The following is a 27,499-nucleotide window of genomic DNA, read 5'->3' as shown; positions in this document are numbered from 1 at the left end:
TTCTCAATCCACTTCAAAACTACCTCGCACATACCTAATAATTTCAGGGGAAAAAGATATGATGATTCAGTTGCATGTATACAGTAACCAGAAGCATTCATCAACAAATTGTTAATGCTTTTAAAGCCCAATTATTCTACATAAGATTCCTGCGACACGGGCATCACCTGTCGAAAATTTCTCAAAGGTTCAGAAGGATAAATTGCCCCAGGAAGCTAGACAAAGCAGTTCCATTCAGAGCAAAACTGTCTTAATTCATAAATAAGCCAGGCACTTCAAGATTTATAGCCATCCAGACCTGGCGTCTTCACCTCCTGTCACCTTAATACTTATTCGAGGATGATACAATATCTACAAAAGAGGCTCTCCCAACACCCCATAAGAAGTAGAAAGCAGTCCAAATAGTCAAAGCCAATACACTTCACTTTTCAAAGCATTCCTCGGGGGCCTCATCTTTGACTCCATCATCCTTTGATTTGCCTCCCAAAAGCACATCCACAAGGTCAATGGAGATACTGTCACCTTCTGATGTTTCGCAAACATGAGTGTCCCTGGCATTTGCTTTGCGTGTTAAGTTACCACTTGCGATCGACGAGGCAGGGATTCCAGCTTCACAGACCCCACCATACAGACCTCGACTTCCAGACACCCATGTGGCATTGGTGCTTCGCTCTTGACAGAAGTTCTGTAAGAAAGTACAAGCACAAGTCAGTACTTGTATGAAGGAAGAGGTATAACCCAATAAAAGAAAGATAGGCCTGCTTCTAGCAACATCCTTGAGATGAGAGGTGACATAGAAACAGTTCATGTCCACATGAGAGACCCCATCGTACAGGCTTTACAAGCAGAGTGAATTTCAACAGTTTGAAATATCTTGATAGCCAATATGACAACTCAGAGAAGCAATTACAAAATGGCAGACAAAAAGAATATCAAATATAGCCTAGAACATATCCTATCTGACAAATTGAGACAGAACAGGGTGTTGGGCAGGGTAGGGAAAATGTTCCTGGTTTCATATTCCATTTAATTTTGGAAAAAGGGAGATGACACAAAACAGCACTTCGAAAACATCTTCCCGGAAAGGAACACAGATGCTTAGTCAATTAAGATAGAGAAGAGAGATCTTACAAGAACACACGAAAGACTGCCGCTGGTTAGGATGGCAGGAACCATGCCTAACAACGGTCCACTGTGCTGTGGTAATGCATCATAAACTGGGGATCTTGAGCTCTCCAATCTTCCACACCAGCTAGCATCTGCATCCTGTTGTGGACCATCTTTTGCATGCCTTCCCTCAGGAGAGCTGGCAAGAAGAGCTCTAAATCTGCTGTCAATAAGGAGAGGCTGCACATCATTGTCATCCCTATGTCGGTCCTCCAAATTATATGAAGAAAACCCCAGACCTTGAAATAGATTAAGTGGTGGCAGTTCTAGTCCATCAGACAACCCTTCTGCACGAGGTAGCATGCTGGTGACAAAACTGGGAAGAACTGGGGAAATTCCAGAAGACGCAATTGAAGGAGGTGCAGTCACCAAAAAGCTCTGGGTTGTTGACTGAAAATCTATAACAGGTATATGAACAATTGGATCAGAAAAGAAAGGAGGAAGGCTTGAAGCCTGTAAAGGAGTCGGAACATTCACCAATGAAGAAACGGGCAAGGGGATTGGAGAGACACACACTCGGTCAACACTTAAAGTTGTCTGGGATATGAAGGCAGACGAAGGTTTGACTGAGAAAAAGGGTGAAGAGGAGGGTATAGCACTCACCTCACTTGCAGATCGAAGAAATGGGGGAGTGATAGTATATTGTAAGGACGAAGATCGTAAGGGACATGGGCAATAATAAGGTGCCAGAATAGTAGATGTTGAAACAGGTAGACGAGAAGATACAGGAGGATGGAAGGTGCTTGGATTAAAAGAGGGCCCTCCAAGCAGAGATGGAAGTAGATTGGGAGAAGCAGGGCAATTCGATGATCCAAGCGGTATACTAAAAATTTGTTTTGGAAAAGGTAAATCGACATCTCTTAAAAGCCCATGTGAATCAGACACAGGATGTAGTGAAGTATACAATCCCGCACTATGAGTTCCAGTGTCATCTCTATCGTCACTGCTAATCGAAAGAGCTATATGAGGGCTCATTGATGGTTGACATGAAATACCATCTAAATCTGCATTGCCGTGGACGTTCCGAGTCCAAGTAATATTAGTTGAATTCAGTGGGCTTGCAGGGTTGGAATTGTCAACACGTCTTCTATGCTTTTCTCTGGAAGATATGATAGACCTTACATTTGTCACACCCCTAACTGCTGCTTCTTTGAAGCCACTGGAACGAGGACTAAGACTTCCTTGGTTACCAGAATGAGCTCTTCCATGCACAAGCGGTTGGTTATTTGCCAGCCTTGCTGGAGATGTTCTGCTCCAACAAGAACGCTGTGACTGTCTAAGGGAACCAGAAGCAACTGAAACACCAAATGTTGAGGATGGCCCAACAGAGCTTGTGTCAGTTGTACTTGCTGACACAATCAATGCAGAAGATGAAGTTGATGACTGTTGAAAGCAAGGAGATGTTGCAGCAGCCAAAGCACTTCGAAGTTGGCTCACAAAAACATCAAGACGAGACTCCTGTATGCCAGTAAGTTGTGGCAATGTTGGTCGCCGCCTTAGAAGATCCTTCATCTGCAAGAAGTCATAACTGTGTTACAACCATCAAAATATATTGTTTACAAGTTGTACCAAATGCTAGAGAAATCCCAATGCCTTACCTCGGAGAGCAATTCGTCACCCCCAGTCTTTGATTTTTCAGATTGCCAGAAATAAGCATGCCTATCGCCAGGCAGTTTCAAAACAAAGGACCTTGCAGAAGAATCTGAAACCAGCTTCTCAAGGACCACATAAGGATCTTCACTGGTAGAACTAAACGCAGCAATCCTTTCCACAGTTCCATTGTCTCCAACAAATGAAAGTCGCATTTCAGAGGATGGGAGCATTGTCAAACTCAGGTAGCCCCTGCATAAACACAGAAATTGAACTTTAAGTACTCATAAAAGGAAGATTAAAGTCACTTCGCTTTATTGTCAAGTCAAAACTGTTAAAGCAATGTCATCACAATACCATCAGCATCAAATTACCAGAGGTTTACTCTTGCTACTAATAATCATACACAGCAAAAACTATTACAAAATTACATGAGAAGAAAGCAAAGAATTTTTGGTGCGCGCACACAAAGATGCAGCATGAAACGCCAAGTGCTTGCAATAAACCTGAAACAAAGCATCCTCATAAAAGATTAAATGTCACATGCCAGTGGCATGGCTCTTGTATGTGAAGTTTTGCAACAGCAGGATGGCGGGATACAATGTGATACATGGCAATCGCTTAAATCATAACTCAAATTCAAATCGCAGTTAGTCTAAGTCCCTCGACCGTTCATTTCATTGAAAACCCATGAAACCCCTCTAAATATAATTGGCATGATTTTGCCAGCAATCTGCTACTCCCTTGTTGCTCCTCCCCCCCTTGCTTCTTTCCTGCTGCTCCTTGCCCCTCTACTACTAGAAAAAACACACAACTCCAGCCTTTCCCTTACAATTTATATCGAACCGGGACACAGCTCTAGAGGAATAAGGGATATTTGGGATGCCTCTTGCCCATAAGGGGAATTTTTTTCCTTCCGGAAGGAATTGGAGGGGAGGTATTGTATTGCTATTAGTATAGTTATAGTTACAAAGTTAAAGGAAAAGGTCAAAGCATTTCATGCATTGCATAGTTGACACTATCAATCTCTCTAGACATGCACACTGGCCGTACATTGATATGCTTATGCTCTTAGCCTCTCTAGCTCTCCCTCCTCTCAAGCATCTCCCTAAACATGCACATTGGCCGTACATTGAGATGCTTATGTTCTTAGACTCTTTAGCGCTACTTGCTCTCTCCATGGCATCTCCACCACTCCAATGCCTATCCATCACTCAAGGCTATGGTTTCATGCTTGATGTTCATCCATGTTCAGCATCTGATTCTCATGCTCATCTATGCTCAAGTTCTCAATTTATGTGATGAGTTATGAGTCCTATCATGTGACATATTGGCTCTCGATTATGCTCAGATTTGTAATATGTACTGACAGTTAAGAGCTCAAGGCATTTTAAATTCTAAGACGCAAGCTGTCCAATATATATCTAGATGAATCCAGAAACATGCCCGAACTCATCCTCTAAAAACAGAACACATAGTGCAGTTTCAATCTCATGATTGTCACTCATAAGGTTGAAAGCATAAACTCCATCACGCATAGCAGGGACTAGCTACTATAGCATCCCCAGGGACTTCATCAGCGCCCAACGGTGGGTGTAGACCATATATCTAGATCAATCCAGCACCATGCCCAACCTATCCTCTAATAACACAACACATCAAAAGGTTGAAAACCATCAACTCCATAACACATAGTAGGGACTAGCTACGGTGACATCCCCACTGATGTCATCAGCGCCCAACAATGGTTATATAAACATACGCTCTCACAGATATAAGTCCACACACCCACACATACTTGAGGATCCATTTATACAAAGGTCTTCATACTGAGTTTCTGTCGGGACTCGGCACTCCGGAGGTGAAGGGCAAACTCAGCCGTGACAAAGGCTAGCACTAAAGGAGAAGGCTAATCAAACAATAGTCCACATTCTCTTCATTAAAGCTGCAACTGCTTGTGAAGACTATACGATTTCATTTTGGTCTCTCCCAAACGAGCATCTAAGCCCCCCCCCCCCCCCAAAAAAAAAAAGAAGCTTAAACAATCTAGCTGATAGGGCAATGCACCAATTAAGATAGAAAGAGTTTATCACAATATCAGCAAGCCACAACATGGACGAAAACTGCACAAGGTGAAATTTTCATGCCCACTAATATGGCAAAAGATGAACCCAAGAACATGCCCAAACTCATCCTCTAAAAACACAACACAGTGCAGTTTCAATCTCATGTCGTCACTCATAAGGTTCAAAATCATAAACTCCATCACACATAGTAGGGACTACCTAATATTATCCTCACTGAGTTCATCAGCACCCAACAGTGGGTGTAGACCATAGTATATGCTCTCGTTGAACATGCAATGATGGTTATGCTTCCTATGAGTACATATAAAGACTTCTGAATCTTCAATAGTTTTAAATTCCACTCCCCTCCCTTGAAAAAATAAAACATTCTAAATTCAAGAGTCTTTAGCGTCATGTACAACATACACCTCTTATGGCACGCATCTTAGTACTCCGGTTTTAGATCATCCTGGAGTGAGACAAATTCCAATGCCACGTAAACTGCAAGAACATGCCATAGATCAACATGAAGCAAAAAGGGAGAGCTAGTTGACTCTCCCATATGCTCTATTCGCCAAGCCACCCCATAATTGGGATATATGAGCAAAGAGGCTCAAACATATGTGCCATACCATAGGTTATCACCCGAGAGGGTTATTGTGAGAAGTCGTTGCTCTAAGACCAATATGCCTTAAGGTAGTGTATCCCAAGACACATTCACACGGAAACACTGGCCTCTTCAAGATGATCCATCTCAAACCCGTGCCTTCTATTTCTAGGCCTAGTATGCCCAACCCAATTAGGCAAGTCTACCACATGGTGGTAGGTTGGTGCCACGCAATGGGTAGAGTCCTATTGTTAAGACAATCTTGTTTTGAGATAGACCTAACTATCCTAGCTACTCTAATTGGCCATAGACTACTGACTATTATGACAACCATGTCGCATGGGTCCAGATCGGGTCTCAAACCTAGAGTATCAAATAAACCTTTTGTTAGAATGACATTGAGGATGCGTAGCATAAAGACAACTGTAACAAAGGAAACTTGATCCCTAACTTGATCCTTGCTTAGGCCCACATGGAGCACCTAGCAGCTAGTATTTAGCATGTTTTATGAAGTAGAGCCAAGAAAATAGAATGTGTAGGCTAATCGAATCATTGCATGAACCTACCATTCAAGAATCATCCAATTGATCATGCTGGGCTGCAAGAGTAATCACCACTTTCACAGAGTTACGGTTTGCCTGAAGTGCACAGTCTCATGATAATCAACTCCGCTTCCTATGCGATCCTTCAGCTGCAAGTCTCTCGCTTCATACTAGTCCATGCTGCTATCTACCTTATATTGAATTGTGAAACTCACTTACAACAAATCACATTTTTATAAGCTGCATTCACCCATCTTCACATTGGTGTATGCTGCCACCCGCCTTGTGTTTGGTCATTTTTAACTTGGCCTTCACCCATTCTCCTAACTTTCCAAGCATCTAAGTTCTTGCACATGGACTACTACCCTTCTTGACTAGCTTAATAACTCTCTTCAGAAAGAAGTGTCTTCAAGAACCATCTACCGTTCTCAATTCTCCTCATCAGAAACAGCTTCTTGTGCTCGTTTTCAGACTCGCTTTCACCATTAACATTAAGCTATTCAATGGTTGGTTTGCTACTCTATCAAAAAAATAGCCACGATTCTGAAATATTTTCCACGTGTACTGCCACATCATCATTCAATGACTTTAATCCTTTGCCAATGGGTATTGACTCAAAGTGTGTAACTTGACAAGGATGGACAAAGCTCGCTAGAACACCAAGCAGATCCACGTAACCTCTCTTGATGATCAGCCTCAAAGCAAGGACTATTTGAGCATGGGGAAATCTCACACCAATGATACTCATTAAAGCCACTCTTGTACGAACAAAGCTATACCACTAACTCAACCTGTTATCTTCTAAAAAGCGAACAAAAAAACAAATTTCAAAAGAAAGAAAGAAAATTGCACCTAAGGCAAGAGATTTCTTGGCACAACATGGCAAATGTTTCATGGCTGAACTACTTTGCTTTAGAGGCTGAAAGCCGATTTCATTCCACCTAAAATTCTTTACCCTTTGTTGTTATGAAATTTTAAGCTGTCAACTTATTATATGACTTCCCCTCATTGGAAATATATACTTGCTTCTGTCATGTTCATCCACTTGCATGCATGAAACTTGACAGAATGTGTCGAGTGCATCCATGACTCTAAAGGGTAGGATGGCCTCTAGAGAAGAGAAAACGCTGTCTGCATCTAGCAACAAAAGAACAATGCATCCTCCATGTATCCACATCAACTCATCAATGAATAGGAAAACTTTGCTTGAAATCGTCAGAAAGAAGAACATCCGAGTCACATGTTTCGTGTCCCCACATCCTCTTCCACACCTATATTGTATGTCTTGTCTCTAAGTCCTTCAAACAAACAAAGATACAATGAGGCTGATCAAAATACAAGCTATGAATACATCAGGATAGGACCAAGGCTCATCTCTCCATTTTGCTCAACGACAACGTGAGTTGAACTATAAAGTGTACATGTGATAGATTCCAAAAGAATCTAGTCACTGCACATGTTCATGAATCCTAAGTCGTAGATGTCCCTAGATTTTCAATTATTTTCTATAAGGAAAAGTAGTTAACTCCTCTGTGCTATTCTCTAGAAGAACCTTCCCATCATGTCTTTGCAAAAGAAGCAACTACCTTAACAAAATTACATTCTATGAGCTTCACACTAAATCCAAATGAGACGATGGTGAGATAGGTGTATCCCAAGCTGGCACTTTGCAACAAGTTCTCTATCCCATAAAGACCTTTAGTGTTACAACATGTTCCCTATCCCATGAAGACCTTTAGCCGAATTTCTTGCAACAAGTTCTCTATCTCATGAAGACCTTTAGCGAAATATTGTACAAATGGTTGTACCGAGGTCAAGAATGGAAGGATGAAGTCAAAAACACATTTCCTTGAGCTTGTCGATTTGCCTTTCCAGAGCTCGGAACTTCCACCACCAACTCCCACCACTGTGTTAGAAAAAGAGAGAGAGAGAGAGAGCTAGAGAGCTGAACGTTGTGCTTGCAATAGATGAAGTAAAGAAGTACAACAAAAGAGAAAGGTTTTGTCTAAGTGACAAAGCCTTATCCTTCACTAACCGTAGTTAGTGAACTGACTATGGTTAGGGAAAAAAACCTCAAATGACCAAAAAGTGCCCCTAACCTACTTATTACATTATATTGGTCACTGCTAGAATATAATAATAATTCTAACACCCCCCTGCAGTGCCAATGTCATGTACAAGGAAATGATCAATCACCATAAGGAGATAAGTCCAGGGCACTGCGAAATGCCTCAAACTTTTCACGTGGAAGTGCTTTGGTGAAGATGTCTGCAACATTGTCATGTGTTGACACATAGATCCTGCATGCAACTTCTCTCTGACATAGTGATAGTGAACCTCAATGTGCTTCGTGCGAGCATGAAACACACGATTCTTTGCCACTGCTATAGCACTCTGACTACCAGTGAGAATCAAAGGACCCTCCAATGAAAGATGAAGATCAACAAATAAACGACGCAGCCAAACACATTCAACTGTCGCTGTGAAAGCTGCCCTGTACTCAGCTTCACATGAGGAGGTAGCCACTGTAGACTGTTTCTTGATCAACCAAGAAATGCAAGCATGTCCTAGAAAGAAACAATTCCCACTGGTCGACTGCCTAGTATCATAGTCTCCAACCCAATCTGAGTCATTGTAAGCATGCATCTGCAAGTCACCCCCCCTAGGAAACATTAAGCCAAAAGACTTTGTATCTTGGAAGTAATGGAAGATGCGTTTTACAGCCTGCCAATGCATAGTCTTTGGACTATGCATATACCTACTCACCTGAGAAACTGAAAACTGAATATCAAGTCGTGTATTGCAGAGATAAATGAGGCATCCAACAGCCTGACTATAGAGTGTAACATCAATTGATTCACCTGCATCATGCATTGTAAGCTTCAGCCCCGGCTCCATGGGAGTGGACATAGGCTTGCAATCATGCATGTTGAATCTGTCCAAGAGTTTTTCAACATACTTCGACTGAGACATAACAATGCCACGTTTCTCTTGAATAAACTAACAAGCCCAAGTCTGACATATCAAATGTAGCTTTCAATTGGGCTTTGAAATCTGCAATTACTTCCTCATTTGATCCGGTAAGCAACATGTCATCTACATAAAAAATGATGACCAAAATATCCCCCCCATCCTTCTTGATGTAGAGGGTGCTCTCAGTTGGACTATTGTGCAGCCCCTTGCTGGTTAGAAAGGCATCAATTTTGGCATACCATGCACGTGGGGCTTGTTTCAGCCCATACAAAGCTTTATTCAGCTTGCATACTTAATGTGCATTTCCTGAAATTTCAAAACCCGGAGGTTGTTTGACATAAACCTCTTCCAACAAGTCTCCATTAAGGAAAGCTGTTTTAATGTCCAACTGATGAACATACCATTCAAAATTTGCAGCCATTGCTGTAACTGACCTGATGGTGGTCATCCTGGATGTAGGAACAAAAGTCTCCTCATAATCTATGCCCTTTTTCTGAGCATATCCTTTTGCAATCAACCTTGCCTTGTACCAATAATGGACCCATCTGGCTTTCTTTTGACTTTGAAACCCACCGTGTACTTATGGCATTCTTACCTGGTGGCAAATCCACAACATCCCAAATCTGATTTTTATGAATGGACTGCAACTCATCGTGCATGGCAATGCACATTATCCTTTGCTTCTTCAAAAGTCTCAGGCTCCTCCTCATCAAGAAGAGTACCTGCATAAGCTGATTCAACTGAATGAGCTCCCTCCATGTGCCTTACTGAACTACGAGTTCTGCCAGGCAATGGAGCTTCAACCCTACTCTCCCTGAGAGTCTGAAGCAACCAATGCGGGACTGTTTTGGCTGCGTGTATCTCTTGAATTTCTTGCCTGACAACTTCATCCACACCCTGAGGTTGTACCATTCAGCTAGGGGCTGAATCTGTACTTGTGGAGCTGGCGGAGGTTGCTGTAAATTCTGAGTTTCAGCGGGGAAACCAAATGCTATAGGAAGCATCCCCTCAAACACATCATCTGAACAGGCCGAAATCTGAAATTCAGCATGTGTATGTGCGAAATTTTCAGAGAATATAACATCTCTACTAACAAAAATCTTGCGTGTAGTAGGATTGTAGAGACGATAGCCTTTGCTTTGTGAACTATATCCCACAAAAATGCATTTGAGTGCCTTATCTAACAACTTGTGTCTGAACTCCATAGGCACGTGGGCATATGCAACACAACCAAAAACTCTGAAATGGTCCACTGAAGGCTTTCTCCCATGCCATGCCTCATAGGAAGTGATTGTCTTCAAAGCCTTTGTAGGTGCCCGATTTAAAATATAGTTGACACACATAAGGCTTTTCAGCCAAAACCTGTGAGGCAACTTCTTACTTGTAAGCATGTATCTATCCATTTCCATGGCGGTGCGATTCTTCCGTTCAGCTTTGCCATTCTGTTGAGGTGTAAGCCTCACTATAAGCTGATGCATAATGCCTTTTTCTTTCAGAAATGTCTCAAATTCATGAGACATATACTCCCCCCCTCGATCTGTGCAAAGTGTATGCACCTTGAGTCCTGTCTCATTCTCAACCATAGCCACAAAGTGTTTGAAATGCATACACACTTCTGATTTTGCCTTGAGACCATAGACCCAAGTGTAGTTGGTAAAGTCATCTATGAATGTAACAAAATAGAGATAACCCCCAAAAGCAGGTGTCCTCATGGGACCGCAGACATCACTGTGAATAAGCTGTAATTTCCTTGTAGCTTTTACTGCACCATCCCTTTTGAAGGGAAGCCTATGCATTTTGCCAAGAATGCAACCTTCACATGCATGAGGAGGAGGCGACTCCAAAGGAGGTAATGCATCAACCATATCATGCCTCTGAAGTGTCATTAAGCTGCCATAGCTCATGTGCCCATACTTGGCATGCCATAACTCCGCATTCTGCATCGCAACAATGGGAGTGCTAACTGATAATGCAAGATGGGATCTTTTTTCATATAAATCAAGCTAAAAAAGACCCCAATACAAAGTGCCAGACAACCTCAAAGCATAGTCATTTTCTTTGTCTCTGACTACACACTTGTCATCATCAAAAACAACCTGAAATCCTCCTCTATTGAGTGAGGACACTAAAAGCAAATTCTTCTTTATACCTGGCACATAGAGTACGTCTGAAATTCTGAAATATGTGCCATCAGTGGATGTGAGAATAATATCTCCCACTCCACACACTGAATGAGAAGAATTATTTGCACAAGTTACCTTCTTCTTGGTGGGTGAAGAATGCAGAGTCACAAACAAACTTTTCTTAGAAGTTATGTGCTTTGAAGCACCACTGTCAAAATACCAAGTATGTAGTGTCTCATCAACACTAAAAGAGCATTCATCCTTTGAAGGATCGTAACTGCAAGTCAAGAAAGCATATGGGTCATCATCTTTAGTGGCTATAATATCAGAACTACCCACTGAAAAATCTGAAGTGCAAGACAGAAAGGCATAGTGCTCTTCAACCAAGTTGGCTCCAACATCTCCGCCATCATGAGAATGTGGAATTGATGCATCGGATACAGCCATACCGGAATCCCTTTTCTTCTCTTTGGCTATGCGTTTCTTGCACTCTCCAATATAATGACCTGGCTTCTTGCAATAATGACAGATGCCCTTCTTTTTCTGCTTATTTGTATCACCATGTGCCTTATAAGAAGGCTGTCAAGAATCAGCTTTATGCTGATGTGTGGGCTGATTGGCATGTGGCTTATGCTGCCCTTTACCCTTGGGCTTGAATTTGGAGAGCATAGCATGCTCGCCAACCCGAGTTGCCATATTTCTGCGAGTTTGTTCCTCTTGCAACAGAAGTCCTACCAACTCGTGAAAAGAGAGAGGATTGCTGCCCCCCCTCAATGACAAATTCAGCGAGGTGTGGAAACCGAGATAGGACTCAGAAAGAGAGTTCAGAGTGGTGGTGATCATCTCTGAATCTGGAATGACTTCATCAATATTCAGCAATTGTTCCCTGAGGTCCTGAAGCTTTGTGAGGTGAGAATTCATGGAATCTCCCTCCTCCATATGTGTATGGGAAAGTTCTCACTTCAGAAAGGAAACCCTGGCATCATTTCTTGCTGCAAACATACTCTCTAGTATTTCCCAAGCTGCCATAGATGTCTTGCATCACCGAATATGAGGTATAATGAACCTCTTGACAGAAAGAGAAATTACTGAAAGAGCTTGTGCATCTCTAGAGTCCCATCTTTTCTGTTCTGCTGTGGAAGCTCTTGGAGCGGCTGCTCCAACCACCTGTGCTGCATTTATACCTCTACCCCTGCCTCCAGATTGCGAACCATGAAACTCCACAAGGAGTAGTTGGTGCCATCCGACTTATCCTCTTGTGTGAGAACCCCGAACACCACATTTGAGTTGTTCTGAGCCATTTTCACAAGATAATCTCAAAAAATACAGCAGACTGACCAAGTGAAATCCCTTGCTGGGATATCAAATGCACAAGTAAAATCTGCAAAAAAAAATCTGCTCACAGTGACAAATACTGTCACAGCCTGTCAAAGGCTCAAAATGCACCACAAAGCTCTGCTCAATGCCCAAAAACCTGCAAATAGAATTTGCAAAAAGTGGCAAAAGTCTGCAATTTGACTCGTACTGAGTCCAAAACTGTTTGCAAACTTCCACAATGCTCTTTTACCTGCAAAATTGCAACTCAAATGCAAAAGCCCCAATTTCTTGTGGGAGAGCGCATACAAAAGAGGGTAAATGGTCTGAAAGCCCCAAATGTTGCACAAATTTCACTCTGATTGCAAAAGCCCCAAATTTCACTACAAAATTGCAGTGTAATTGCAAAAGCCCCAAATTTTTCAACACCTGTAGACCAACTGCAACGTCTGCCCAAAAATTGCAAAAGAGCACTCCAAAAAATGCAATGTGCCTGTGAAGAGCTCAAAAGCCCCAATTTCTCTGCAAAGATAAGAACCTACAAAGAAAAACCTACAGAGTAATCCTGCAAGAGGAAAACCTGCACAAAGTACAGACACCAACGAACGGTACAAAAGCCTACAAAATGTACGAAAATTCGTACTGTGTACGGATTTGCAACAACAATACCGATGGTAGTTGCACGAAAATCCGTGCGTACGGTGTACATTGCAAAGAAGTACTAAAATATGTACTAAAGTACGGACTATTAACTGCAATTGTACGACGATACGGCGCTGACAAAAGCATGCGGTTGTGCGGACAATTTGCAAGCGCCACACGTGCAGGTGCGAAATGTGACAGTATGAGCTGTGCGATGCAAGAACTGTACGGGTGTATGGACCTGACAGCGGTGCACGAGTAAAACTGTGCGTCTGTACAGGAGCAGTACGGTGACTATACGACGGATGTACAGAATCAGGCCCTACGACTTGTACGGACGGGAGCTTGCTGGAGCACGGATCAAGGAGCAGGGAGCTTGCGGGAGCTAGGAGCAGGGAGCTTGCAAGCAAGGAAGCAAAGAGCAGAATCTTGCTGCTCTGATACCAAATGTTAGAAAAGGGGAGAGAGAGAGCTACAGAGCTGAACATTGTGCTTGCCATAGATGAAGTGAAGAAGTACAACAAAAGGGAAAGGTTTTGTCTAAGTGACAAAACCTTATCCTTCACTAACCGTAGTTAGTGAACTAACTGTGGTTAGGGGGGGAAACCTCAAATGAGGGAAAAGTGCCCCTAACCTACTTATTACATTACATTGGTCACTGCTAGAATACAATAATAATTCTAACACAATGCAGCCACGTAATGGCCTCTCTCTCTCTCTCTCTCTCTCTCTCTCTCTCTCTCTCTCTCTCTATCTCTATCTCTATCTCTATCTCTATCTCTATCTCTATCTCTATCTCTATCTCTATCTCTATCTCTATCACACACACACACCCCCCCCCCATGCGTCACAACCCTTATTCAACCCCTAGAGGCTTTTTAGTCTTAGCATTCCCATTATAGTTGTTCTAAATAAAGCCGCAAGTATTTGTAAGTTGTGCCTGCTTTTACCTACATTATTGGTCAAGACACAGCTCCAAAGATGATGCTGTTAACTCAAGTTTTTACATGAAAAGCCCTTCCACTTGACCAACTCTATTCCCATATAACATCTACTCTTCTCACTTTCCTAAAATATGAAGATCTTCTAAGTTCTTGAGCTCCAATATTTTTACACGAATGTCCGACGCAACTACAATGGGGGCATGCTTGTGCCCAATCCTTCTTTAAAAATGGTCAAGTTAGGAAGTTTGTAAGCTTTAAACAAAATTATAAGCAAATGAGAAATTTTAAAAATGAAAATAACTTAGTAAGCAAAGCTAAAGGTATGTTCTCATAAGTACCCAAACATATAGTACAATCTAGGTTTTGAAACTCTTGAGTAAACCTAGTGCTTGCTCAGCTTTGAAATCCCAACCCAAACAACAAAAAACTTCAATAGCAAAACAGAAGAGACAAAGCAAAAATTAAGAAAAAGAAATGAGAGAGAGAGAGAGAAAGAATTAACTATCCACCACTCCCCCCCAAAAAAAAAAAAACACACTAATGATAACGTAAGCAGTAAGGGAACAAAGATAAAGCAGCACACATATAAGGAAACATTCGAGACTGCAATGCAAACACAAGGAAACAATCACTACCACTATTCTTTCGTTAGTTATTTATTTATTTACTCAAATTAAATATAAATAATAAACATACAATAAAGGAGTGGGAAAAAACCAAACTAAGCAGGTACCTAGGAGTAGATCACCTCCACGGAAACCTAAGAACTAAAGAGAAAATGGCCTCCACTTTGGATTTGGATTCTACGTTCGAGGATCTTAAACATACGCAAAGTGAAAATTCAAAAGTTATACTGATTACCTAGAGCAAAGTTTCCTCCTTACTTTTCTTGTATTATAGCCCTTTCTAAGAGTAAAAGAATTAAATTACGAAATTAATATATAAAGGCCCTCTTACTTGTGCAAAGATGAGAGAACCTTTTGAATTGGGAAGTAATCACTCCATATTTAGCCATATCCATATCAGAGACATTTGAGTCAACATGAGCCATTCGTATGCTATTCAACACTCCATACTCAGCTTATTGTCGTTTATCATATATATCAACATCTAAACCTAAAGATCCAAGAAACTACAATAGCTTCTACTAGATGTATATTAAATTCACAAAAACTCTCAAGGATATACTTCTCTAGCGAAAGAATTTGGATCTTTGTACATAAAATATACCTTTATAAGACTAGAATATATCCAATCATACAAATTCAGATTTTTTATTGTTCTATAATCCAAAAATCTACACTAAAAATTAGAAAATGAAAAAGAAGAAAAAAGCGGTAACAAAAACTTTTTGAAAAAGCAAAGCATCACTTATGTCGTCATCAGTGCCCAAGCATAAGCATCTATACTGGGTTTCTAAAGACATGCGGAGTCTCTTGGGCAAACCCAGTGCTTACTAAAATACGTCAAATAAACAAAAGCGAAAAAAAAAAAGAAAGGAAGAAGGTGACTAAGCCAAAATAAACAAGAAAATCAAGAAACAAAATCTTCCAAAAAACAGGAATACTCTCTGTCTCTCTCTCTCTCTCTCTCTCTCTCTCTCTCTCTCTCAAAACATAAAAAACTAAATGGACCCCTTACACTTATGTACCGCCTCCTAAAAGATGCAAAACTGCAATCCTAACTTACAAAGCACATGCATACTCAATCAAACTCTCAATCGAGCTCACTTCATTAAGCCTATTCCATGATTCAAATTAGGCTGGCAAGCAAACTAGAGAATAAAATTTAAGAACCTTTCCTTGATGCCTTTGCAAGCTTTGCAAAACTTTTGTAAGGGTACAACATGAAGGTAAAACTAAGGGTATGATCTTCAACATGAATGATGAAAGCTATGAAGAGATAAAGACAGCAATATCAAGTATTGAATCGCCGAAGGATGACTTGCTTAAAATCCATTCAGATGGGACTAATGTAGTACTCACTCTTGCAACAAGAGCTACAAGAGTTCATGTTCTCAGACAATCCAGAAAATTGAAAGGTATGAAGTACGGATGGTAGAAGAACTCACCAGATCCCAACTAAAGCAGAAGCCACTGAGTTAGTGAAGGTGAAGATAGCTAGAAAGGGGGGTAAGTGGGCTGTCTACCGTGAAGGCAAAGCTCTTATCAGAGAATTCAAAAGACTCTCAGTCAACAACTGATGTAAGTAAATAGGTTTGGGAGTGTGTACTTTCAGCAGTAAATTGAGCATGAGCGAGTCCAATGTCAAGGTCGATGGGGTAAGAAAAACAATTATCCACTTGATTTGGAATCCAGTAATTGATTCCTTGTTGTGCCATTGTGACGTGTGATGTCTCTCCACATTTGCTGGAGGCACAGACTCATGGAGAGACCTCAATGTGCAATGAGCCAAAACAAAGTAGATCTTTTGTGGCCAATGGCTAGTCCATAGTCATGACTAAAACATAGAGAGGATGGTGATCCAAACCTATTGCAATAGCCACTGCCTCTCCCACAAGCATCTTCCCCTTCCAAATATTTGCATAATTTCATGGAACACGACATGAAGGATGTCATGATACCAAGGGCTTCTGAATGAGTCTTAAAGCTTAAGCAGCTTAAGGCCTAAATCTTCTGCGCGCTCTGGTCTGTCCTTCAGACTGCAGACGTGTAATGCTTGGGCTTGGGATTTCTACACTGCGAGCTGCTTATGCCTACAAGGACCTCATTATGGCTTATATACAGCAATATGCAATTGATTCCCTATATCTACATTCATCTTTCTCTAATCCGCTTGCTTCTTTTTAGAAGCTGTTCACAATGATTCTCCAAGTGCCAAGGTAGATGGCAACATCACCTTCACTCTATCATTCTTTCAGGATCATGAGCTCCTCGAACACTTTTGTAAGATGTATGTTACCACTGTACCTTATTGTTATGTGTCAATGCACTTCAGATGGGTCATCGGACTGCCCATCAAGCCCACAAGCATACCTACTGACCCCTCACATATTGCATCAAACATTAGAGATCCCATGATGCCAGCAAACAGACCTTTACTCTATATGCAAGGAAAATGGAAAGCCAAATAAAAATTATCATCTTCTTGCATTGTAGCCTGACAGTGAAATGTTTAGCCGTAGAAAAAATAATTATTTATATATTTCGTCAGTAACATGCATCAATTCCCATCAGATGGCAAAATAATTACTTTCTAGTCACACAAGGACAACATTTGGGATGGCAATATCAAGGCTCAATCAAGTAGAGAAACTCAACCTTGCACGATTTAAACCTCACTGGCTTCGGGTAATGGCAGCAAGTCTGATGGCACAACTGGCCAGTTTAAAATTGCACTGTCCTGCAGAAAAAACTGATGCAGGTTCAACTTAATGCTAAGGACATTATGACTAACACAATAGAGTCATAAAACCATGTTAGTCTGATGGCACAACTGGCCAGTTTAAAATTGCACTGTCCTGCAGAAAAAACTGATGCAGGTTCAACTTAATGCTAAGGACATTATGGCTAACACAATAGAGTCATAAAACCAATGCACCGACAAATCAGCAGTCAACTCACTTCAAGAAGCAGGCATATGCAGTTTCTTGCTCTCACTCATTCTTACTTTGAATCACATCCAGCCGAGTAGATCACAATGTACTCATAAAAGCAGGCAAATGAATTTAACGTGCAAATTCTGTCTGACAATTGCTTGCTGGGACACACTCAGGTTTTCCATGTATCTAGCAAGACTGTAATGAGGTATCCTGTGCGTATAATCGATGGTACTGTATCAATCAGTACATCTATCAAAAATCAGGTTAATTATCAGACTTAAAATCAAAAGCACATGCAATGTACAAAAGAATACACTGGAAAAGCATGTACAAAAGAATACACTCAAAAAGCCTCAATCGTGAGCTTTGCTAGGGATGCTTTTGTGTAAGTTTAGAGGTGTATATGACTGAGTTTGTCATATTTGTTGAACATTCGGGACAAAGAATACTAAGCATGACAGGAAACGATTATCAAATTCAGAACATGAATACTTAGCATGACAGGAAACAATTACGGAATTTGATCCCAACCAGGGAAGACCACACTAGAACAGGAAGAGCAAGCCAAGACTACCAACAAAAGGTGCATCATCAAGCAAAAGAAGATATGTTCCTACATCTCCTAGAGTCTGTATAGGCAATTTGCATCAGCTTTGTCTTTTAAAATTCATGTCCAACAGCATGATGGTTTCAAATAAACCATAACACAGGCTAGCACCAGAGAGTATTATTCCATATTCATGGTCTAACTATCTTTTACTTGTTTCTTCTGTGGAATTAAACAAGCAGTGTTTATAGGAACATAGAAAGGGATCCAGTGAAGTCTGGATGGCTTCCTACTGCAGAAGCCAGTCAGATTGTTTTTTTTTTTTGTTTTGAGAGAAATTGAGTTAGTCATTGCAATTCAAGCAATAATGCATGGATATATACATTACATATAATGTATGTATATCGGTGTGCATCTCTCTCTCTCTCTCTCTCTCTCTCTCTCTCTCACTCACACACACACACACACACACACACACACACACACACACACACACACACACACACACACACACACACAGATTTTGAAAAGAAGGGATGATGGGGGGAGGGTGAGAGAGAGAGAGAGAGAGAGAGAGAGAGAGAGAGAAGGCACTCATACAACAAATCACTCAAATCCTGTCATTAGGCATATTGACAGAGCATCGATACAAGAGAAAGAGAGAGAGATCCTAGCAAAAGGGACCGAGAAAAGGCACCCATAAAACAAATTGCTCAAATCCTATCATTGGGCACATGGACCGAGCAGCAACCCAAGAAAATTAACTGCCACAAAGAATGGCAGATTGAGATACGAATATATATGAATCCAAGAACATGCCCAAACACTTCCTCTAAAAACATAAATAGTGCAGTTTCAATCCCATGACAGTCACAAGGTTAAAAACCATAAACTCCATCATGCATAGCAAGGAGTAGCTACTATTATATTTCTCTGCAAAATATGCTTAGAAAGAGATAGCTGATAGGGCAATGCACCACTTGACATAGAACAATTTATCGCAATATCAGCCCAGCATGGACGAAAACAAGGTGAAATATGTACCTAGAAGTTGTTGGGCAAAGAAGGCGGCCTTGACATTGAACTTTCCCCACACGTATGGTGACAAGCGGTGCACACAAGCAGCGTGCAAGCAACCCCAACTCTTTAGCTTTGAAATGCTGCAAAACAAGCAATCTTCGTTAAATAAGTTTAATATGAACAAAATCCTGAGGGTCTCTCTCTCTCTCTCTCTCTCTCTCATACACACACACACACACACACACACACACACACACACACAGAGGTTTGTATACATATGTATGTGTGCATGTACATATATCAAATTGAAAACAATTGTATAAAGGCGCCTAAACAATCCCAAGTGACTATCACATATTCCAGATTCATTACATCACCAGCACCCAATGCTGGTTGCAGAGCATTGAATAAAACCACACCTATCACGTGACCATTCATTTACTCTAGACATAAGGGGCAGGTGATCATGATGAATGCTAGCACTGAAGGAGAAGATTCATTGAAAATCGTCCGCATTTCTTTATTGAAGCTACAACTGCTTGTGAAGCCAATATTATTTTATTTTGGCCTCTCTTCAAAGCAATCACTGCCTAACTTTGATCTTTCGGTACCACCATATCAGTCACCTTAAGTGAAATAATAACTATCCACATTTTCTATGCAGTAAACAGCCTGAATAACCTGAGGTGGATCCATGGAAACTCAAGGCAGACCAAGAAGACGGACACTAACGACATACTACACACCAACTGTGTCACGAGGGCATGAAATTCTAAGTACTTAAATGAACAAGACTGTGACAACTCTGGTTTTAAAAGTCCAAGCGAGGGCTTAATAATGTGTAATTAAACGTGGCATGGTGCCTAGCACATAAGCATAATTAATCCCTAGGCCCCAAGGCATTCCAAGGAATTAAAAGAGTGGTCGTTGGAAAATGATGATGTGGCATTTTTAATGGGCCCCCTAGAGGCCCAGTGGCCCTCCTAGAGTTCCAGGTGGCTCTAGTGCCTTCTACATACTCCTTTGCCATTCCTGGACCTTCCTGGGCCTTCTAAACTTCACATGTGTGGTTTTCTCTCTCATCTTCTCCCTTTGTTGAGATTTTGGACTGGTTTTTCAGCATCCTTCAGCTGAATTCCGTTTTTCTTCATAATTGCTAATCCGTTTGGATTCCTAGACTTTCGTGTGGCCCAATGGCTTCCCCTCTACCTCCCCTTCGCAGTGATATGCTTTTTCCTCCGTGCATTTGGTAGAACGGGCAAAGCTGAGCACTTCTTTTGCTGGTCAAATTTGCAAAAGTGGCTTTTTCTAAACCTTTTTGCTTCTACAGCCTCCTGGGCCTCTCCTCTCTTGCAAAGCTACAGCTTTCTGTTGAATTTCGAGTGGTCCCACGTGCTGGTTGACTGGTTTTTCTCAGTTTTGGAGGACTTTCCGGCAATGAAACTTCTCTAGAACCTTCTCAATGCATTTCTCTCAAAAGCACACTTCTTTTGAGCCCAAGAACTCCCGCTTCTTCGCGATAGAAGTGCTTCTTTTCGCATTTTTCAATGGAATTCTTGCTGGTCGGCTCTTGTAAATGCTCTTTCTTCATGCCTTTCCACTCCTCTTTGGCTGAGAATGCAATTGGGCATTGTCTACTATGTCCTCTTGGCAATTGAGGACTTGGTTCGAGTTTTCAGGGCTTGGTGAGTTGTGATTTTGCTGTTAAAGAAGGTCTCCTAGATGCAACTTGTAATCATTTCACTGTGAAATATAAAGAAACACCGAAAGGGGTACCACGGTGTTAGGGGCCAATCGGGTGCACTTGTCTATGTTTGTTGAGCAGGGGCATTCTAGCCTCCATCCCTTTTTCACTAGTTTTATTTGTGAACAAATGGGTAAATGACAAATGGTGATCATGCAATGGTTAATGGTTGTGATATATGCTTTGTGAGCTGTAAATAGGTGCTGAAGTGATTCAAGGTTTAGTTCCACTGTCCTCTGAGTGATTAGAGGCCGGTTTCAAATTGTGTTTTGGTCAGTAGGGTTACTTCTTGTTCACCAATACACTAGATTGACTTGACTCTCCATGGATTGCTTGCTGGAACAACCTCTAATAGGAGATCGCTCAACTACATTAAGTTATAATCTGCAGCCTAGGCTAACTCCCACAAGCTTCTCAGTTGCTAGTTTCCACCTTATGTCCGGCATCTCCACAACAGCCTCATTCAGATCTTGGCTGCTGGGCACCTCTGATGAAACTGGTTGTGAAGACTCTTTAAGTTCACACCATGTCTGGACTGAACTCAACATGCTTAACGCCACAATAACTTTTCTTTCTCGACAGCCTCTTTGAGCTCACATGGAACTCAACATCATTAAAGGCACCAAGATTTTCCTTTACAAGAGCTATAGAAAAAAGATCCCTCAGTATAAGAGACTTCAAAGTTAAACCCTAGCATTTTTAGGATATGAAAGGAGCAATGAACATGCAATCTATCGGTAGCCTCTACACTAGTACAGACATTAGCTAGTGAAAACAAGCAGATCCTTCACTACATCAAAAGGTCGACTTCCCTAAAGGCTAGAATGTGGGAAGACAATGATATATAGCTTGTAGGGTTGTGGACCTGAGATTGGGGCAGGAGATGTGAGTACACCTGTCTCACTCAGCACACGGATAAAGCTGGCTACCACCCCATTATCTTCTCGTGAAGCAGAGCACATGGCAGTATCAGCTTCAGAACGCAAGGTAAGATTGCTACGACAACTATTTGCACAACTTGGATAGGAGCAGCACAAGGCCATAGAGACATCTTGTGACAACCAAAGCAACATTTGTCATTGCCAAGAAGCCATCGAAGAAATTGATGAACGTTTAATTAAGAAGAGGATTCAAAAATATTGAAATCGCTCACTTATTGCGATACTCAAGATAACTGTGCGTCATTGAATTCTAAATAGTTGAAAGTGAAATAATCAAACCATAGATACATTATTATTTTCTATTATTATATTTTGTTCGGTATTCATATACAAAAAACTTTTGAGGCCATTTTGCTAACATTTTTGTTATTTGACTAAAGAGCGTTTTACCATTGAGTTGCTTTGGCCAAATCTTTCCAATTGATGTACCAACTTACCAGAAACTTCATGATTCTCTTTAGAAATTATACCCTACGCTTCAACTCCTTCCAACACTCAAGTATGCATGTTGAAACTAGCCTCAACAATGTAAAGGGTGATAGGATCCACTTAAATACAGCATTCACAGTAAATAGACAAGTAAATATGCACCACAGAACAAATCATAGGGGAGCTAGAGCGCTCCTACTCAAAAACAAGACACCAATTGGCCCCAAACATTGGCGCCCCTTGCGGTATTTATATAACATTCATTTGAAGCCAAACGGCTGATTACAAAGGTCTCTGGGAAGCTGCACCACGCACAAACCAACGCCCGCAAACTCCCCATCCATTCCACCCTATAATTCCCGGCTCAACTTCAAACGATGAACGGCATCCAATCACTAGACAATCATGTATCCTCAACCAACCAAAGCATGCAACAGAGACTCCAATAGCATCCACTGTCTGAACCACTCCTGCAATCGCACATCCAAGCGGCCAACCAGCCAAACACCTATATGCCTAGATGAATCCAGGAACATTCCCAAACTCATCCTCTAAAAACACAACATAGTGCAGTTTCAATCTCATGATAGTCACTCACAAGGTTGAAAACCATAAACTCCATTATGCATAGCAGGGACTAGCTACTATGACATCCCCACTGACGTCATCAGCGCCCAACAGTGGGTGTAGACCATAGTATAAAAATATGCTCTCACACATACAAATCCACACACCCACACATACTTGAGCATCCATTTTTACAAAGTCTTCGTATTGAGTTTCTGTCGGCATTCCGGAGGTGAAGGGCAGACTCAGCGATGATGAAGGCTAGCACTAAAGGAGAAGGCTAATCAAAAGGTAGTCCAAAATCTCTTCATTCAAGCTACAACTGCTTGTGAAGTCTAAACATTTTCATTTTAGTCTCTCCCCACAGGCATCTAAATCTAAATCTAGCTGATAGGGCAACGCACCAGCCAAACACCGCTGAACAACTGCAAAACAAAGCCCTCAACAGCCAAACTCTGGCGCAATCAAACAACCAAACACTTCCCAGTGAGTTGCTTCAATCTATAGCCTCCCTGGCCACTGCCCAACAGCATAAATCAACCCTTCTTTGTGAGGAAAGAAACCCAAATGCAATAACTAGCCAGCAACCAATCAGGAAACAGCAAAAGCATGCAAAGACAAGCCTTCTTGTACCCGAAATCCATAGCAAAAAGGTCACCTGGGCTGAAAAACCCTAGATCCTGCAGAGATCAGCTGATTCTGCCCTGGCACAACCCAAGAGCAGCTTAGAAGCAAACACCCACACCTAGAAAGCTACCAAAACCAGCCACAACACCCACAAAGCTCCAAAAATCAACTCGAAATCTCTTGCAGAGCCTTAAAGCCTAAAAAGGCAAGTCGCAGTTCACCCGGAGCAACCCGATCAAGTCCAGAACTCCTGGAACAGCCCTAGAACCAATCGAAGGCACCTGCGATAGCCTACAAGAGCCCAAAAGAAAATCGCAAACTAGAATAGACACCCTGGTAGAAATCGCCACCTACAGCAGGCTCCTGGATCAATTGCGATTTGCTCTAGCAGACCCTAGATCACTTGGAACTGGCCCCTGGGTAAAAACGAATTTAATTGGCAAGCCTTGGATCACCTAAAACTGGCCCCTAGGTAAAAACGAATTTCCCTGGCAGGCTCTGGATCACCTAGAACTGGCCCTTGGGTAAAAATGAATTTCCAGGGCAAGCTCTGGAAGCTCCAAACAGACGATCTGGCTCCTCTGAAACTGATTTGGCCAACTGCATCCAAAAGAAAAGCTCCCTCCCCCTTTTAAAGCCCTAGGCTCCAAAAAAGCAGTGTTTTTTAATTGCACCACTGTTTTGGCCCCCTTGTTACACACTTTGGCCCTAGGAATTAATTACCTAGTAACTGTGCGCACATTCACTATTTACAAGGGCCCACTAGGAATTTTAATATCCCAAGTCCCGCCCCATGGCCGGACCCTCACGTCCCAGAGGCTCAAGGCAATCACACGCAAATTACGAGAGTCGCAAATCAAAAGTCCCATAATTTCACGTCCTCGTGACACATGTCTAGACTTGTCACTTCGAATGCTCACCATGCAAACTCTCTAGTAGCTAAAAGAAGAGAATGGGGAACAAAGGCCCAGAGGGTGTGTCAGTGAGTAGGGATGCCTAGGGAAACAAAATTGAAGGGTGAGAGAGAGAGAGAGAGAGAGAGAGAGAGAGAGAGAGAGACTGCACAGCTGGAGAGGAAGCAGTAGCAAAGAGCTCAGGAGGTGAAGGTCACATCAAAATGAGTGTACAAGGCGTGGAATGGACTTACATAGTCCCGAACAAATTGCTCCATTTTTAGGATTTAGCCCTTTCAGCTAAAAGGCCCCATAGAAGGTCGAGAAAGGCATGAAAATTGGTCCTTCTCTCTCCATGTGGTGTGCTGATGGATGTAATCAATCAAAAGAGAACTTATTGTGATGAAAAAAGATGAAACTCCTGCTCAGCTAATCAAATGCTCACTGAATGCTTACAGAATGCCACAATAGTGCTGAAGGATGCATACGCCTCTCTCCAAGGCTACCCACATTAATGTAGATGGTGTTCAAATTTGGTTTATGTCCGAATGAAATACACGAATGATGCTTACTGGAAGATGAGAAGTTGCTGAAGTGCAGGAGGGAATAACTCCAAAGTGATGGCTTGTGGTTTACCCTGGTATTAAACCTTCACTAGAATTTAACCTAAAGCTAGTCAAAACATAGCAAGAAGCTTTGGTTTTCCCTAGGATGAAATTTAAGAAATGCAGCTCTTTTAAGTTTATCCCAAACCTCACCATCAAACGAGCCACTAAGTGCTCCCTCTCGTTCTTTACTAATTCAAGCATCAATGTGTGCTCTCTCAGAAATACAAAGGAAATGCGTGCTGTGGACAAACCCAAGTGAGGAAATTTCCCACAGATAACACTACTCTCATATCTCCCTCGCAAACATGTGCACACTAGTAGATCAAACTTTATAGATGTCTTGAGAAGTACCGAAATGTGCTCCTGAATGGACATGGGCTGATACAAAAACACAGACCTATCCCATGGGCCACACAGCAAGCCAAGGACTAAACCAATCACAGCCTAAATGCTGCCCCAAAATGACCACTTCTACATGTCACTGGCATGCGTTGCACACCTATTAAGTTACATGAAGGCTCCTACTGCCCTCATTTGAGATCTCTCGTCCACCTGCTCAGTGGTCTTATGCCAGGACTGCACTGTCTACATGACTGGACTGTCACAACTATTAAGTTGCATGAAGGATCCAACTGCCCTTGTTTGAGATCCTCATGAACCTGCTTACTTTCCCCCCTGGCCATTAATTAGAGGAAGCTATCAACTCATCAAGAGCGGGACTACCCAGTACTACCAGAGAAGGAGCCACGTCCAGCCTCATTTGAGATCTCTCATCCACCTGCTCAGTGGTCTTATGCCAGGACTGCACTGTCTACATGACTGGACTGTCACAACTATTAAGTTGCATGAAGGATCCTACTGCCCTTGTTTGAGATCCTCATGCACCTGCTTACTTTCCCCCCTAGCCATTAATTAGAGGAAGCTATCAACTCATCCAAATATGCCACACACAGAGTGGACAACCACCCATAAGCGGAGCACCCAGTGGCAAATATTGTATGTCCTCCAACATTCTTCATGCCTCTCTATGAGCAGCCTACTATTCTATCACAATCTTACGGTACTGCTAACATTCTTATACCATTGCCATCTCCATTGAAGAGGAAGCACAGTTGTCAGTTAGCCAACTCAGATATTTGTCGCACGTACCTCCCTACCATAGTCTACTACTCTTCCACCTATGTCCCAGTGTAAGATGAGAACATTTATTTGGACACTACACACAATCGTAACATATGCACTGCACAAGACCCTTTTTTTTAAAAACAACAGAGATCCCTGCTCAATCTTGTTCAGTTTTGGGTGACAATAAAAAGGGAGTAATCATAATCATCAATCAGAATCGAAACCAGTCCATCAGATCCCACACATAATTCATATGAATGTACAATGATGAAACCGTCACCCTGTCGTAGGGCCGTCAAACCCTTTCCGGACAACAAAGTTCCGTAAATTAAAAATAACAATGCCTACTTTACTAATCACAATTTGCGTATATAAACGAGCAGACTAATAACTAAGAGATGCAAATGCTTAACAATAGAGTTGCAGACAATGCCGACCTGACTCAAATGCGCAAGCAAGCGACCATCCGCACCACTGCATGACACATTCCAGCGAAGCATGGGACGCAACCGTTCATCTGCTCGACAGGCCCCAACGATTTGAAGATCTAGAGCTTGCAACCACTGCAGCATCATGCCGTCTCTGTCTGCTGGCTGAAGCACAAGATCTTCGTCTCCCCTTCCTTGTAGAACTTCGCTTAATCGACGAACAATCTCCCCAGGGCCACGCGTATATGAATTCCGTCGCCTTTCGTCTGGATTGGCATGGTTTCCTTCTCCGCTGGATGAGGCTGTGTCGGAATCTTGGGATGGCTCGCACCTCAAGTAACGCATGCTGTCTGTAATGTTAGGTAGGGGATCCAACAGCCGTTGCTCGCCACTTTGCAAAGATGGGAAGAAAGCAGTAGACGCGCTCATGTGGAAGGAGTCGACTACAGCGGAGGCCGTCAATGGGGGAGGGAGGGAGGAAGCTGGGACTTGCAAAGCGAGGACGCTCGATTTCCCGCCAAGCTCTCTACTGTGAGCGTGGTTGGAAGGGCATCGGGGGGAACCTGCAAGATCGAAGAGCGAACGGTAGCTTGAGGGGGCATTTCGGACAGGGATGGAAGCGGCGGAGGGGGCTCTGCGACCCAATTCGGGCTCTCGGGGAAGCGAGAGGCTGACAGGGGGGGAAACGCCAGGGCGGGGGGGGGGAGGCAAGTCGAGCAAATGCGGGGAATGCAAGAGGGGGATGATCAAGCACGAGGAGGAAGAAGAAGAAGAAGAAGAAGGGGGAGGGAGGGGAGGAGGAGGAGGAGGAGGAGACCCCGACCTGGCTTCGTCTGTTCCGGAGGATTCATCGTCGGGGGAGGAGGGGGGGGGATCGAAGAAGACCATGGCGGAGCGGAGAGATTAGGGTTTCGAAAGCAAAGGAGGGAGATGAAGAAGGGAAGAGGGCAAAGGACGAAGCTTTGGCTATGGCGGGAAGCTCTGGCTCTGAAGGTATGGCTATGGCGGAAAAGCTCTGAAGGTTCTGGCTATGGCGGACA

The 27,499-nt window shown here is 42.4% G+C and overlaps 1 protein-coding gene across 1 annotated transcript; it reads right to left on the bottom strand.

The window, feature by feature from the left end:
- Nucleotides 1–27,499, bottom strand: LOC147885047 (flocculation protein). The gene is made up of 5 exons (XM_087397449.1): nucleotides 26,469–27,499; nucleotides 19,122–19,237; nucleotides 2,766–3,009; nucleotides 1,132–2,679; nucleotides 1–685 (listed from the first exon to the last, which is right to left on the bottom strand). Exons 1-5 carry the CDS (start codon nucleotides 27,345–27,347, stop codon nucleotides 422–424), a joined length of 3,051 nt encoding a protein of 1,016 aa, XP_087253575.1. The 5' UTR covers nucleotides 27,348–27,499; the 3' UTR covers nucleotides 1–421.

The sequence above is a fragment of the Dipteris shenzhenensis genome, chromosome 26, assembly GCF_047967505.1.
Source record: "Dipteris shenzhenensis isolate YYH24624 ecotype China chromosome 26, Dip_SZ_1.0, whole genome shotgun sequence".
Classification (NCBI taxonomy): domain Eukaryota; kingdom Viridiplantae; phylum Streptophyta; class Polypodiopsida; order Gleicheniales; family Dipteridaceae; genus Dipteris; species Dipteris shenzhenensis.
The sequence above is the reverse complement of the archived record's forward strand: the minus strand, read 5'-3'. Positions and strand labels throughout refer to the sequence as shown.